General features: G+C 39.3%; 1 protein-coding gene across 2 annotated transcripts in view; it reads left to right on the top strand.

Moving 5' to 3' along the window:
- The window catches only part of LOC138175084 (uncharacterized), an 83,145-nt gene that overhangs the window by 55,698 nt on the left and 10,954 nt on the right, over window positions 1-16,493 (top strand). For both annotated transcript variants that reach the window (XM_069105400.1, XM_069105399.1), the window contains exons 7-11: window positions 1,486-1,545; window positions 5,227-5,383; window positions 6,368-6,566; window positions 7,849-7,927; window positions 12,760-12,852. In XM_069105400.1, coding sequence (XP_068961501.1) covers window positions 1,486-1,545; window positions 5,227-5,383; window positions 6,368-6,566; window positions 7,849-7,927; window positions 12,760-12,852 — 588 coding nt within the window. The remainder of the gene's footprint in view (window positions 1-1,485; window positions 1,546-5,226; window positions 5,384-6,367; window positions 6,567-7,848; window positions 7,928-12,759; window positions 12,853-16,493) is intronic.

The raw sequence follows: 16,493 nt of genomic DNA, 5'->3' as shown, positions 1-16,493 counted from the left end.
ATGACTGAAATGGCTACAATGTTAACCTTGCTGTAAGAGGGGAACCAAGTCCAGAACAGCACTGATACACTAAAAGAAGAAGGAAGCTGGTGACTAGGGAACATGATGAGAACAAAGTGTAGGGTGTGAGAGGAGGTAGGATTGTAGATTTGAAACTGTAAAGGACCTTAGAGGTCATCTGATTCAACCCCTTCATTTTGCAAGTGAGGAAACTGAAATCGAGAGAGGTTAAGAGACTTTTCAAATGCACCACAAGACAGGAAAGGGCAGGCCTGGGATTCTCACCCAGGGCCTCTGATTCTAAATCCAGCACTCCTTCACTACTCAGCACCAGGAAGGTGAAGCAAAAAGGTGGGCATAAGATTGTTCTCAGAGAGGGGCAGCTAAGTGGTGCAGTGAAAAGAGCACCAGCCCTGGAGTTGGGAGGACCTGAGTTCAAATCCAGCCTCAGACTCTTACTAGCCAAGTCACAATTGCCCTGCCTTCCCCACTCAAAAAAAATTTTTTAAAAGAAAAAAAGATTTTGGTCAGAGATGAGGTTGAGCAAGATAATCTATCTCAAAGGTTCCTTCCAGCTTGGAAATTCTACAATTTTTTAAAACTGGAACATTTGAATTTTGTAGTCTCCCATCACAACCCTTACAATTTTAAGCCCACCCAATATCTGGTAACATGATAACAATCACCTGTTGATTTAGTGACAGAAGTGAACTTGGTTAACTCCAATTTAACTTTTTATTCCCTATTGTCGCATTTATTAATTTTACCTTCATCTTATAGAGGAAAAAATTGTGTGCAAAGAGATTTCTCTACTTCTGAGAGTTCAAAATACTGCCATAAAGAACAATGGCAACATACAAAAATTAATTTTAAACTGTCAGAAGCTAATCTTGTAAATTAACATGCTTCTTGCAGACTTAAGATGATCATTTGATAGCATCTGATACTCTAAATAAAACCAGTGTGAAATATTTAGCAAGATCAATGCAAAAATTCAGGAATGTCACAAGACAATCTAAGCCCAATAAAAGTAAAAATAACTTATTTTAACTGCATTGATATAGAACAAGTTCTGGATTTTGGGAGTCACAGTCCTGGCTTTGCTTCTTGTCCCTGGCACCTCATTGTGTGCCTGGGGACCCAGGGGACCTCAGGGTCGTCATCCTTCAAAATGGGCAGAAGGACTCACACTGAGTTTGTGAAGCTCTTTCTTCCCAATAATCCTGTGAGGTTGGTATCGTCTCCATCTGATAGATGGGGGAAGGGCAGCTCTGAGAGGTAGCTGGTAACTCTAAGTCAGGGTTTGAGCCCACATCTCCGGACATCAGGCCCTTTGCTCTTCCCGCTGCCCACCTCACAAAGTTGTTATAAGGATCAGATGAGTGCTTCACAAAGCAATTGTAATCTACAAAATGCTTTCGTTAAGTAATGGTGTGTTAGTTTTACAACTGATGATAATTCATATACAACATTATTATTCCACAGGTAGAGAGTTATCAGGAAGCCAGGCTATGGAATGACATATATATCTGGACCCAGGAAAAGGTAAGTTGTTTAAAAAACAACTGTACTTTTAAGTTCTTTTTGTACTAATAAATGAAGAAAACAATTCTGATGGTGGAGACTCTGAAATGTTACATTTATATGGAGGGCTGGCTGCATAACAGAACAGAAGCCTCAGGACACATGGACTCTGGTCCTTACTCAGCTGTGTGACATCAGGCAAGTCATCTCATTTCTTTAGGCATCCATGTCTTAATCTGTCAGATGAGGAGTTGGGACCTTCAAGCTCAGTGGTTTTGTGTCAGTGTAACAGAATACCAAAACAGTGGCACAAAAAGCCAAGCAGTGTCCTCATCGGAGCCAGAGAGCCAGGCTGGTATGGGAGCCACTCCTGTGGCCTTTCAGGGTCTTCACAAACACTGAGGTGATGTCTCAGCCAGTTTTTCTGCCTAAAATCTTCAGGCGTAGGAGGTCTTCACACAGGTTTTCGGCTTCACTGAAGGTGTTATTTCCTGTGTGGCAGGATGCAAGAGAGATGCAAGGAAGCGATGCATGTTTTATAGAGACTCTGAACTAGGGACAAGTTTAAGTGCTTTCAGCTGCAATGACTTAACAGCTAAGTTCTAGGTAGTTTTCTGAGGCCCAGAGGTTCAGTGACTTGCCTGGCATCATATAATGGGAGTATCATAAGAGAGATTTGAACCCATCCAGGGATTCCTGATTCCTAGCTCAGAGTCCTCTCCATAACATGCTTCTTCTGTCAAAATCTATACAGCCAGTTTTTCTTTAAGATGACATTTTTGTCTGTAACTCATCCAACTTGCTTTTTAAAGAAAATAATTTTCTGGGGCAGAGTCAAGATGGCGGAGTAGAAGCAGGACCTCCCAGCAGCTCTGGCTTCCACCTTCCCCAATCAATGTAAAAAGGGGACTCTGAACAAACTTTGGAGCTGCAGAACCCACAAAATGACACAGAGAAGCTAACCTCCCACTGAGGACTGCCCGGCAGGCCAGCAGGAATCAGTTAGTGCAGTGCTAGTGCCCACTTGAGCCCAAGGTTTCAGCCCCAGGGCAGGTCTGACCAGCCACCAGCAGGAGGGACTCCAGATCAGCAGCAGCTGTGGCTGTTCCCAGGATTATCAACACACAGATGCAAAGGACAAAGTGCAGTCTGGACTTTGGGACCCAGTAAGAGGGAGTACTTTGGCTTTTGCCCCCAGGGCGAGAAGCCACTGAGATCCCAGCACAGCCAGCAAGCACCACATAGCAGCTTCAGCTCCTGGCTTGCAGAGTGTAGGCGGACCAAGTGACCAATCTGAGCGGTAATCACTCTTGCTTTAACCTTCTTGGATCTGGACTGCAGTCTCGGGTGGAGGTCCTGGGGTGTGTGTCCAGCTTGCCAGAGCGTGTGGAGGCCTCAGAGAGGGCACCCATCTAATACCTCTGGCAGCTGAGAAAACCCCAGTGTTTGGGACAAAAGCTCCCCTGTCTGGTGGCAGAGTCCTACTGTGGCAAAGAGCCCAGGGGTCAAGTGACTGAGGGGCGACATGACCAGGCAAAGGAAACAAAGCAGACAGAAGATTCCAACATTACATTCCTATTTTGGGGACAAAAAGGAACAAAGCATGGAACAGGAGAAACACAGTGAAGTCAGAACTCCTGCACCAAAAGCTTCTAAGGAAAATACAAGCTGGTTACAGGCCACAGAGGACCTTAAGAAGCAGATAAGAGAAGTGGAGCAAAAATTGGGAAGAGAAATGAGAACAATGCAAGAAAATTACGAAATGAGAGTCAATAGCCTGACTGAGGAAAATAACACCTTAAAAAACAGACTGACTCAAATGGCAAAAGAGGCTCAAAAAAGCAATGAGGAGAAGAATGCCTTAAAAAGCCGAATTTGCCAGATGGAAAAAGAATTTCAAAAGCTCAATGAGGAGAATCATTGCTTCAGAATTAGATTGGAGCAAATGGAAGCTAATGACTTTATGAGAAATCAAGATGCTATTAAACAGAGCCAAACAAATGAAAGAATAGAAGGCAATGTGAAATATCTCATGGGAAAAACCACTGACCTGGAAAATAGATCCAGGAGAGAGAATTTAAAAATTATTGGACTACCTGAAAGCCATGACCAAAGTAAGAACCTAGAAATCATCCTCCAGAAAGTTCTCAAAGAAAACTGCCCTGATGTTTTAGAACCAGAGGGCAAAATAGAGGTTGAAAGAATCCACCGATCACCTCCTGAAAAAGATCCCCAAAAAGAAAACTCCTAGGAATATTATAGCCAGGTTCTGGAATTCCCAGATTAAGGAGAGAATATTACAAGCAGCCAGGAAGAAACAATATGAATACTGTGGAAACACAATCAGGATAACCCAGGATCTGGCAGCTTCTACACTGAGGGATTGAAGGGCTTGGAATATGATATTCCAGAGGTCTAAGGAGCTGGGATTAAAACCAAGAATCACTTACCCAGCAAAATCGAGTATCATGTTTCAGGGGAAAATATGGTCATTCAGTGGAATAGAGGACTTTCAAGCATTCTTGATGAAAAAACCAGAGTTGAATAGAAAATTTGACATTCAGATACAAGAAGGAAGAGAAGCAAAACAGGGAAAAGAAATCATAAGAAACTTATCAAAGTTGAATACTCCTACATGGAAAAACAATAATTGTAACTGATGAAACTTTTCTCAGTATGAAAATAGTTGAAAGGAATAGAAATATATATATATATATATGTCTATATATGAGGGTATATGGGCATATGAATACATATGTGAATGTGTATATATATATATGTTTACAGGTATACAGAGAGGGCACGGGACCAATTTAACAGGAAGGGATGAGACTTAAAAGGTGAAATTAAGAGGTGAGAGAGGAATATAATGAGAGGAGATGGGGAGAAACAGAATGGGGTAAACGATCTCATACAGAAGAGGCAAGGGAAAATGGTTACAATGGAGAGGAAGAATAGGAAGGCAAAAAGGAACGGGTCAACCTTATTCCCATTAAATTTAGCTGGGGGAGGGAATGAAATACACACTAAATAGGGTATCTCACCCTACAGGAGAGTAGGGGCAAAGGGGATGAGAGGGAAGGCAGGCTGGGGGAGAGGGAAGTTGGAAGCACCCACTTTTGAAAAGGGATGGGATCAAAGTAGAGAATAGAACAAGTGGGAGGTGGGATAGGAGGGAGGGAAATATAGTCAGTGTTTTACAATATATCTACTATGTTATTGTTTTGCATTAGCCACATATGTACAACCTATACTGAACTGCTTATCTTCCCATTAAGGGTGAGTGACAAGGGAGGAATAGAATGAATGTGGAATTCAGTTTTAAAATCAAATGTTTAAATATACATACATATATATATATACATACACACTATTATTAATACTATTTTACATGTAATTGGGAAATAAGATATACAGGCACTGGGGCATAGAGATACACCATGCCTTATTGGAGAAGTCGAAAGGGGTATGGGAGAAAATATGGGAGAGAGCAGATTGGAGGAGGGGATATCCTGTGGGACTGCTACTTTGGGGTGCTGGGTAGGGAAAAAATGGGGAGAAAATTTGTAACTCGAAATCTGGTGGAAACGAATGATGTAAATCGGAAGTTAATAAAGCATTTGAAAAATGAATTAAAAAAAAGAAAATAATTTTTAGTTTTACCACCTTCCAATTCTTCACAATTGCTTAATTTGGTTGCAGCTAAATATGCCCATTGGTACCATCAAAGCTACTGTGTTAATAGAAAGCATTCTGGCCTCATTTGAGATGGAAGAGATTCTGTATGAACTGAGGGACCATTCTGCTGGCTTGAACTGTGGCATCTGGGATTATTCTGCGTCTTTTGTCTCCAAATTTGGTGAGGAGAAAGTGACCTTTAATCTTTAAAAGAGACTTTTTTTTTTAGTGATCTTTTACAGCAAATTTGGGACTTTCTTTTTCACAGTAACACTAAAAATGTATCTATTCCCAGTAAGCCTAGAGTAAGCGACGTGGTCACCAGAAATGGCAAGTGGGATCCCAAGAGATTCTCAAAGGAAAGGAAGATTAACTAAATCTTCTTAACTGAATTAACTGGAGATCTCTTCTGGGCCAAGAGGTACAAGGTTGACAGGAAGGCATTACAGAAAAGAGTTTTCAGAGGAGGTAGAAGTCAAACGGGGGTCACCTCTACACTTAGGTTACTGTTCTCCTTCATGTACTCCATATTCCAGCCAAACTGATATGTTCCCTGATCTCTTCCTTCACAAGCTAATAGCTTCTTCCCTTCATCTCTGCCAATAGAAATATCCTTCCTCCAAAGACCCAGCTTAGGTGCCAGCTCCTCTATGAAACCTTCCTTGAGCTTTCATAGTGTCCTGCATATGCTTCCCTCTGCTCTCCTCCCACTGTACAAAGTGATTTCTCCATTTTCTCAAAACTTCTTAGATTTCTCTTTTGCCCTTACCACATGTTACTTTGCATCATATTTATCTGTGTACATGTTATATTCCCTCCTACAACAGACTGTAAGTTCTGTGAGAACTACAGTTGTCATTTTAAGATTTTAGCATCTGTAGTGTCTAAGATGTTCCTTGAACAGAGTAGGTGTTTTTTTTTTAAATTTCTTGAATGGAATTAGTGAAAGGAAAGTGTCTGTCAGGAAAGGGACTATTTCTCAGCCTTTTTTTTTTTAAAAAAATATGTTTTCTTAGAATAATGTGAGGAGCAATACAGTTTATGTTCTGGCTCTGATAAGGCTGGGATTACAACTTCTAGAAGTGTACAGAATATTCTGCAGTGAATGTTTTGATTTCTATCTCCTTTCACCTCCTCTTCATCTTTCATCCCATTTTTCTACCAGGCCATCGAGCTGAATTCTTGTTGCCAGACAGGAGCAAGTATGTTAACATGGAGAAGCTTTTTCTCAAGAGTTATATGGATTTGCTGGTGCAGACGTGTCATAGGCGAGGTGCTCTGGCAACTGGAGGGATGGCTGCCTTGTTACTACCAAAGGACCAGAAAAGTGACAGCTACCAGTCAGTCTTAGCAGCTGTTACACGGTAAGAAAATCTAAACTTTTTAGGAGCAATAGAGCAAATTTTCAACTGTACTTCTGTTAGAGAATGAAGCAGGGACCAGAATCTTCATTGGAGCCCAGATGGAAGGGACCTTAGAGGTTATAAACCTAGTCCAGTCCTCTCATTTGCCAGATAACGAAACAGAGGCCCAGAGAGATTACGTGATTTGCCCAAGGATATAACAGATCCTAACTTCAAATCTAGCACTTTAGAAATGACATCATGCTGACTTTATGGATCTTGTCCAACTCTTTCATTTTACCAATGAAGAAAATAAGGCCCAGAGAGAAGTGATTTAAGTTCACAAAGGTAACAGCAGAACCAGGATTCAAAGCCATATCTTCTGACTCTAAGCCCAGGAGTTTTTGTGCTGTAGTACATACACAGCATTGGGAGTGTGTAGAAGTGCTCACAAAACCTCACTATCAGCACTAAGTTCTACTCTTTAGAAGAGAACATATCTCTTCTCATTTCTACCCATTTTTTCATTTACTCTCTTTTCACTAATGGATTAATAGCAAACAAAGAAACAAATAACCCAGTGATCTCATTTCTCTACTGTCAGTGGAAGTAAATAAATAATGCTAATCATTCTAGAAAACTTATACTCACCATTTTAATGAAAATTCTATAAAAATATGTACATACTTTTCTGGCTTCTTAGAACATACTGACTCTCATTTCACTTTTTCCCCCCTTTGGATGACTTATTCATATTGATGTGTGCTGCACTGTTTGCCTGTGAACTAAACTGTTGCTATGATTCTGTTTCTTCTTGCTTTTCTCTGGGGCCAATTGAGTAACCATCCCTTCTCTCTACGGACTCACCTTCCTAACCTATCTTCTGTAGCCTATAAAGAACTGGAGGAAAAAAGTCCTATGACCAAACTCATTCAGTCACTAAGCTTAATTTTTACACAATTCTAAACCAAAAGGTTGTGCTCTGAAGGCACCTATGGTGGTCATGGGTTTGTTAAAGCTATTGCAACACTCAAAGGTTTATTTTGCTTGGCTTACTTCTGAATTCCCATTGTGTTTAGATGATATATTTGCTAAGGGTCTGCTGGATAAATAAGGGCACTATTTATTGAACTACAAATATCATATGGGTCAGAATTAGGAAACTGTCACTTAATGCTCTGACAGCTTTAGAAAAAATAAGTATAAAATCTTCCAAATGCAAGTTTTATAATTAAAAAAAGACAACCTAATAAAATAGTCTGGATGTAAACAGATGACCAATGAATTTCTTTGCTAATTCTAGGCTCAAATTGTTTGAAATCAAGGCTGGAGTGGATGGATTTATGGTGTATGATATTGGCCTGGTGGAACCGATGCAGAAGGTACCTTTATACATGTTTTACATTTGGGAAAATCTTGTTTGTTTTTTAAAGAGTAATACAGTAGTCTTTGTTAAAAAAAAATTAAGTGATATCATCTTTCCCATTTGATTTTCTAGAGCCTAGCAAATGGTTTGTTGACAATTTAACCAGGTTAGTAAATATGATAGTTTGTCTACTCTGAATAGAGTTAGACAACTTTGATCTTTTTTGTTTGTTTTGCTTTTGGGAGGGGCAATTGGGGTTAAGTGACTTGCCCAAGGTCACATGGCTCGTACATGTTGAGTGTCAGAGGGCAGATTTGAACTCAGGTCCTCTTGATGCCAGGGCCTGTGCTCTATTCACTGTGCCACCTAGTTGCCCCCTACTTTTTTTTATCCTACATACAGATTGTTTTATTTTTAAATGATTTTGAATTAAGCATATTATATCATTTAAGGGAGAGTGACTTTTTGAAAACAAATTATACTTTCTTAGGTATTCTTATTTTATTGCTTAAAGGATTGTGAAGAGCTAAATTTACCTGATTGTGGCCTTAAGGAAGCTGGAAACACACCCACTGAATTTATGTTCTTATAGGCCACAGGCCATTTCTTATTCTAATCTCTAATTATTTCTTTACTCTTAAGTTGGAATACTAACTTGTGATAATGCCTTGTGCTGTGTTTGGAAAGACCTTTCTCATCTACTTGGTGTTTTCTCTGCATCATCAGATAATGGTCAGAACAAGTCACCTCCTATCGGCTCTGTTATACTTCTGGCTACCTCATCAAACTGAGCTCATGTTTTCTAGTCATTCCAAAAGGCAAAAATAAATAGGAAGGAACTGATACACCTAAGGTCTTCTGTCTAATGTCCCCATCCTTGATGTCACAGAATTACTAATTTCACAGTTCAAGAGCATCTATCTCATAAGCCGTTGAAGTCCTATATATTCACATACTGCTTTACAGATATTGTCATTTTATCCTCACAACGACCCTGGGAGACAGCTACCATTATTATCCCCATATTACAAATGAAGAAACAGAGGTACAAAGCAGTTTTAAGTGACTTGCCCAAGATCACAACTAGTGTTTGATTTGAGATTTTAACTTAGTTCTTCCTGACTTCAAGTTCAGCTCTTCATCCACGGTGATACTTGGAGGCCATACTTGAATAAGTACAACATTCCTGAAAAAGTCTTTGAGACTCCTCTTCAAAGAAAAGGAACTTATCTTCCAAGACAGCCCCTTCTACTTTCAAACAGATCCTACTGTTAGAAAACTTTTCCATATATCTATCAGCTATCCTAAATCTGCCATGCAACACTGCTCCACATTCTGCCCTCTGGGCCAACCCAAGCAAGTCTTGTTGACCTTCTAGGGGAAAATCCTACAAGTACTTTTACATCTATCTTAAATCTCTTCTCCAGGCTAAACATAACTTCTTTCCTTTAACCAGTCCTCATATGGCATGATCTCTAGAAAAACATTTATTAAGCACCTAGTAAGTACCACTTGCTGTGTTAAAGTGAGGAGAATGTTCTCAATGAGCATCACCAAAAGTGCTGTTATAAATAATTTGGTATACGTGGGAACTTTCTTCTTATTACTGGCCTCTTGGGGTATAAGTATAGTAGCAGAATCTTCAGGTCAAAGAGCATGGACATTTTAGTCATTTTATTTGCATAATTCCAAATGGCTTCCTAAAATTACTTACTGACTCAGTTCCACCAACGATGTACTTGTGTGCCTATCTTCCCACAATCCCTCCAATATTGACAGTCCAATCTTTTGTCATCTCTGCCAATTTTCTGGTTGTGAGGTGAAACCTTAGGGTTGTTTTGATTTGATCTTTTTTATTAGTGATTTGAAGCATTCCTTCATACGCTTGTTAACAGTTTTTGATTTTTCTTTGCTAGTGCCTATCTTTTTTACATTTATCCACTGGGGAATGGTTTCTGGTGTTAAGAATTTGTGTTAGTTCCCATATGTCTTAGATGATTTTTTTTTTACAAAGAAAGAGATATTTACTGTGATGACATAACAAGAAGAGAAATTACAAAGCATTTCTTTCCTAACTCAGGGAGGGAGAAGTATTGTAATACTCTCCTCTCTCTATGCTGGGGAGAATGGGCTTATACTGAAAGCAGTTTCTATCATGCATTTGCCCCCACCAGAGTCACTTCCAAATTCATCAGAGTTGCTTGATGAGTTTTCATTTCAAGCCAAGTGGCTGGGCCACCCCATTCATTATTCCTTGATTCATCTGCCACCCCACATTTGCTCATTCTGCCCATCTAGACTCCAGCTCCCATACTTCTGGTGTTCATTCTTCTGACCTTTCAAAGTTCATAGGGTTATAGCCATCTCCAATATTCCTTCATATAGAAGGAAAATGGAAAACATCAATGAAGCAGTAGCACCTGGACCATGTATTCATGGTTTCATATTGGCTCTGAGTGAGAGAGGGCCCAAGGCAGCTGATTTTCCTCATTGGAAGCAAAGCACAAAGGGAAGAGTCTCACTTAGGTTAGTCATTACCTTATAAAGGTTTTCAAATTCTTGCTGAACAGTCAATCAGAATTCCATCTCTTCACCACATTGTTAGATGACTAGAACCAGTTACATAATGTCTATAACAAGTTTCAGTTTGAGGAATGAGTTCCTTCTATTGAAGGCCATCACCCCTTTGTAGGACCAGGTTTCCTTGGCGCTTCCTTCCACATGGGCTAGTAGCAAGCAGAACCAACTGAGGATTTTCACTGGCCAGGCCCTGCTCCTTTCTTTATCTATTTCTCGGTTTGGGGCATCAAAAACTATTTTAAATATATCTATTTGGACTTGTTTTATTTGTATGCTGTATCTTTTTTTAAAGGTCATTTTCTTGGTCCATAACCTTCATTATAGATGAATCTCATTCTGAGCTTTGCCTCCTGGTTATATTCTTTCAGGATGGAAATTATTTTGTGTTCACTTTTACTAGCCCTTGCTTCTATCTTGTATACATACTTTTAAAATGTCTGCATTGGTTGATGTACATCCATGTTGGTCTATTTCAACAAGTCTCCTATCTCTTCCTCATAAGAATAATTTCTTTTGTCAAAATTTCATTTTTAAAGTTTTCCATCTCTCTTGCTCTGACTTCTCTGTAAAACTTTTAGTGCATGAAGTACTCTCTGTTTTTTCTCTGAAATCTCATCTCCAAAAATCTAGAGTGTGTATCATCAGACTAAGCCCGACTTTCCTCTCCTCTAACATAAATTCTTTTTTATTTTCATTTGGTTTTGAATTAATTTTTTTTCATTAATTCTTTAATTTATTAATTTGTTTGTTTCCTTTTAATTTACAGGATTCAATTCCACAATTCCTTGAATTTCACATTTTGTCCCCCCCCCCCCCCCCCCCCCCATGGCGTCTTATAATCAAGTATAGGATCTGTAGATACTTTCACATTATACAATGGTCAGGTTATAAGGATGGATTGTACCAGCTGGGATGAAAAATGGTATAGAGGACATAAAATCAAATAAGAGAACAAAAAAGATCAGGTATTTTGCTTCCACCTGGATATAAATTTAGTTCTTTCTAGTTCTTTCTCTGGATGCACGTTTTTCTCTCCATCATGCGTCTTTTGGGATTGACTTATATCCCTGCATTGTTGAGAAGAGTCCAGTCTATCAAAGTTGGTCATCACACATATGTTGTGTCCATAATTGTGTACAAATTCCTCCTGGTTCTACTCTTCTCACTCAGCATCAGTTCTTTTAAGCCTCTCCAGGTAAATATGAAGATCGCCTGCTCCCCGTTTCTTATAGCGCAATAATATTCCATAACATGCATATACCACAACTTGTTCAGCCATTCCCCAATTGATGGACACCCCCTTAATTTCCAATTCTTTGCCACAACAAAAAGAGCTGCTATAAACATTTTTGGGTCATATGGGTCTTTCTCCCATTTCTATGATCTCTTTGGGATATAACCCTAGGAGTGGTATTGCTGGATCAAAGGGTATGAAAGTATTTATAGCCCTTTGGGCATAGTCTAACATAAATTCTTAACATGGAATTACCATTTACCTCCAAGATTCCTATCATTTATACCTGCCAGAGTGTTTTCCAGAACAGGAGATCTCCTATGTGCTTCTTGTACCTTTTGAAGAATAAAATTATCCTTAAAAATTTATCAGCCCACAAAAACTAGCTGTGTGACCTTGGGCAAGTCACTTAACCCCAACTGCCCTCCAAAAAGCAAAAAAAAAAATTTATCAGTTGTCATACTTTTGGTAGATGTCTAAATAATTGAAGTTTCCCATCACTATTATCATCTTGCCTAACAATTGGGGCTTTTCAGTGATAAAGAACAAAGAGAAAAGAATTTCCTAAAGGCTTAGGTATAGGAAAATAATTTAATCTCTTTTTGGGCTAATACAATATATAGTAGTGGTAGCCAGCATGAAACATTAGCCTAGATACAATGCTTGCATTCACATCCATTTTATGGATACCATCCTATTTCAATATGGTATTTACAAATTGGTAAACCTCCAGATTACAGAGAAAAGTCTTGAACAGTCAATCTTATTAAATAGCAGAGCTCCACTGGATAAGCGTATAGGTCCATTATAATTACTACTTTATACTAGAAAAAAATCTTTTATGTGGTAGGGTGAAAATAACTTACTTAGTGATAAAGAGAAGAATCTTATTTTAATGTGGCTCAGGTGAGGAATAAAAGCCCAAATACATAAAACAATTAAAACAGAAAAACCACAACAGGTTCTCAACTGCAAGTACTGACTTCCCAGAATAGTATTGCAATAATCTTAACATCTATTTCTCTTTGATGCAGCTATTTAAGGAATATACAACAGGCCCCAATCAGTTGCATGTCATTCCTGAAGGTGTGAACGTGACTGCCACACAACTGCTAACCATGCCCGAAGTAAGGATTTTCCTCAGTGAAGTCTTTGATTACCTGACTAAATATGGATGTATATTACCAGGCACCAGATTGAGAACAGCTTGCAGCTAATAGAAAACTTGAATTCAGAGCCTTGTGCTAAAGGTCCTCATAGCGCCAGGGAAAGAATCCTCCTGTCCTGTTCCCTGATGATGGTGTTGAACTAGACTCTTGGGGCCCATATGGCCATGCCCTATTTACTAAGTGCCTGGTCCTAGGCTAGGCATTGTGGGGTTATTCAGAAGTAGTTTAAGACATGCTGGCTAGGAAAGCATGCTGGGTTTAAAATGCTGAGTTCCCATCCCAGCTCTATCTGTATAACTTTGGGAAAGTCACTTTCCTCCTTTAAAATGAAGGGGTTGGATCTGTCAGTCTCTGAGGCTCTTTCTAGCCATCTTCAGACAAACCTGTGACCCTATGAAACAAATTAAAGAGCACTTAAGATAAAATTTAGTGACGTGTTTGATTGTGTTGTACTGTACATACTCTAAGTGTTACATGCATTCAGGAGAGGGAGATAGTGAGTAGTGAGGGAAGGTTTCACTTTGAAGGCAGGACTTGAGGTGAGCAGACCTTGTTGGTCACAGAGAGTTTGAAGTGACTATGGGACAGTTAAGTGAAAAATGTAGAGATGTGAGTGCTGCTTAGGTGAGAGATCAGAACTAGATCTATAGACCTGAGAGTCATCTCCAGAGACAATAACAGATGAAGCCACAGGGGGCTGATCACTGAGGGAGAGAACAGAGAAAGAAGCAGTGGGCCAGTGAGGAAGCCTCTGTCATAGGGGAAGAGGAGGGGAGTCAGTGAATCACATGAAGAAGAAGTGAATGGAGAAGAATAACGTGGGGTCATGAAAACCAAGGTAAAACACAGTTTAAAGAAGGAAAGTCAAATGAAGTCAGTGATATATCTTAAAAAACAAAGCTCATCTGGTATTTTTTTCTTCTGGAATATTTTATTTAGTTGTTTTAGAACAACAAAAAATATTTTAATAAAACACAAGATTTCCAGAAGTGTTTCCAGACAAGCCTTACAAACTGATTACTTGCTTTTCTTGAAGTGAAATTTCTACACTTGACCACAGAATAATTATATTAGTGAGGGCTGTGATATTTTTGTTTTTGTCCAAACCAGGCTTGTCCATTTACTGCTTCTGAGGAGTTAAACTTCTCTGAAGGGCATATTCTAAACACAACTGGTTGATTGCTTTAACCTATGCAAGTATTATAAAACATTATTTATTTATTTAAACAACAACAAAAAATTCTTCCACATATATGACAGAAGACAATAAGAGGATGCTATATGAAACTGTGAATCTTCACTTTATACCACTTGCTTTTTTTTTTTTGCTTTTTGGAGGGTAATTGGGGTTAAGTGACTTGCCCAAGGTCACTGCCACTTGCTTTTTAAAAAGTATAATGGGGGGGCAGCTAGGTGGTGCAGTGAATAGAGCACCAGCCCTGAAGTCAGGAGGACCTGAGTTCAAATCTGACATCAGACACTTATTAACACTTACTAGCCATGTAACCTTGGGCAAGTCACTTAACCCCAATTGCCCTGCCCTCCCCCCTTCAAAAAGCAAAATAAATAAATAATAAAAATAAAAAAAGTATAACTTCTTCATGTTACTTTCTGTTTTTGCTTCCTATTGAACTTCCATATGTTCTCTTTTGTGTGTTTTTAAACCGTTATCTAATTCCCCCTTCCTTTTTTTGACATCACCATTGTTAACCTTTCCTACCTCATTTAACCAAGAGAAAGAAAGGCAAAACAAAGCACAATCAAAAAAACGAGCAAACAAACCCTTGTAATAAATAATCAGTCAAGCAGAATCAGTCCACATAGTGGCCATGTCCAAGAATGTGTATCTTTTTTCTGTACCTGGTAGCTATCACCTGTTTCTTGAGAAGTATATCTACCTCATCACAGGTCCTCTGGAGATACTGTCAGTCATTGCACTGATCAGACACTTAATACACGTGTGACACTGGGCAAGTCCCTTAGCCTCTGTTTGCCTCAGTTTCCTTGTAAACTGTAAATTCCTTGTAAATTGTAAAGCACTTAGCACAGTGTGTGGTATGTAATAAGCATCATGTGAGTGTTAGCTTTTATTCTTCTGGAAGAAACAGTTCAAATTTAAAAGCCCTTCTGTTTCAAGGGGACTCCTATGGGGCCTGTAATGACCACATGAAAATAACACGCATTGTGTTTTTCTGGTTCTGCCTGCAAACACTTAGGGCTGGTAGGTCATCTTTTCTTTCCTAGAACATTTTAAAAGTGGTGGCCAGGTATCCAAAAAGTTTTTGTTTCAGCATTTCCCTTGAGATACCTGAGTACTAGCTTTCTCCACCATTTTAGGGACACTGATTTTTTTTTTTTGAGCACAGTATATTTTTCAGTCATTTCAGTCATTCGTGACCCCCTTAAGGTTTTCTTGGCAGAGATATCAGAGTGGTTTGCCATTTCCTTCTCTAGCTCATTTTATAGATGGAGAAACTGAGGCAAAAATGGTTAAATGACTTGCCCAGGGTCACAGAGCTAGTAAGTATTTAAGGTCACATTTGAACCCAGATCTTCCTGACTCCAGGCCTAGCTATCTGCTGTACCATGTAGCTGCTCTTGAACACAATATGCTAAAAAAAAAAATCTAATAAAAATGGCACAGATTTAATGACTAGGAAGACATATGTACATCACAATAACTAGCTTCATTTACATTGCATGTTTTTTAATCTTTTTTTGGAGGGGGAAGGCAGGATAATTGGGCTTAAGTGACTTGCCCAAGGTCACACAGCTAGTAAGTGTGTCAAGTACCTGAGGCTAGATTTGAACTCAGGTCCTCCTGACTTCAGGGCTTGTGCTCTATTCACTGGGTAACCTAGCTGCCCCTACACTGCATTTTATAAATACAAAGTACTTTACATTATCTCAACTAAAACTCATAAAACCCCTGAAATGTAGATTGTATTATTACCCTGTATTTTACAGTAACAGGAAAAGATTCCCAGTCATACTGATATTACCCCTCTTAAGTGAAATGCCTTAATGCTTTGCCACCTACATGTACTTGAAATGCAAAATCAAATTTTTGGATTTTCATTTCTAATTGTGATGCTAAATCCCTCCCTGAATTTCTCCCCACCCCCCCCCTTATTTTTCTAACTGAATGACCAAGAGTATTGAGCATTACTGCTAGCTTGTTTGCTTGTTTCAGGGGGCACTCTTGCCACCCACAAGAAGGGAACGGATTATGAATCAGCTTTCTCCCATGAGGTCTCACATCTGAGAGAATAGCTGTAAGGGGGCCTACAGGACCCTGAGAGTCAATGTGGCAGAGTGGAGAGAGCACCAGCATTTGCAGTCAGAGGATCTGAGTTTGAGTCACTTACAACCCCTGTAACCTTGAGTCATTTAGCCTCTATAATCAAAGGGGTGGATTAGATGATTTCTGAGGCCCTTTCCAGTTCTAGAATTTGTAATCCTATCTTGTTTGCATTATAGGCTTTGCGGAAACAGACTTAGAAAAAAAATACAAAATTTGGCAAATAGCTTAAATCCTTGAGAGAGGGAGAGAGAGGAAAAGGAAGAGGGAGAGGGGGGGAGGAGAGGGGGGAGGGGAG

The sequence above is a fragment of the Petaurus breviceps genome, unplaced genomic scaffold, assembly GCF_028583685.1.
Source record: "Petaurus breviceps papuanus isolate PSGF00001 unplaced genomic scaffold, PetGlider_PUasm1.0 76, whole genome shotgun sequence".
Taxonomy (NCBI): Eukaryota; Metazoa; Chordata; class Mammalia; order Diprotodontia; family Petauridae; genus Petaurus; species Petaurus breviceps.
The sequence above is the reverse complement of the archived record's forward strand: the minus strand, read 5'-3'. Positions and strand labels throughout refer to the sequence as shown.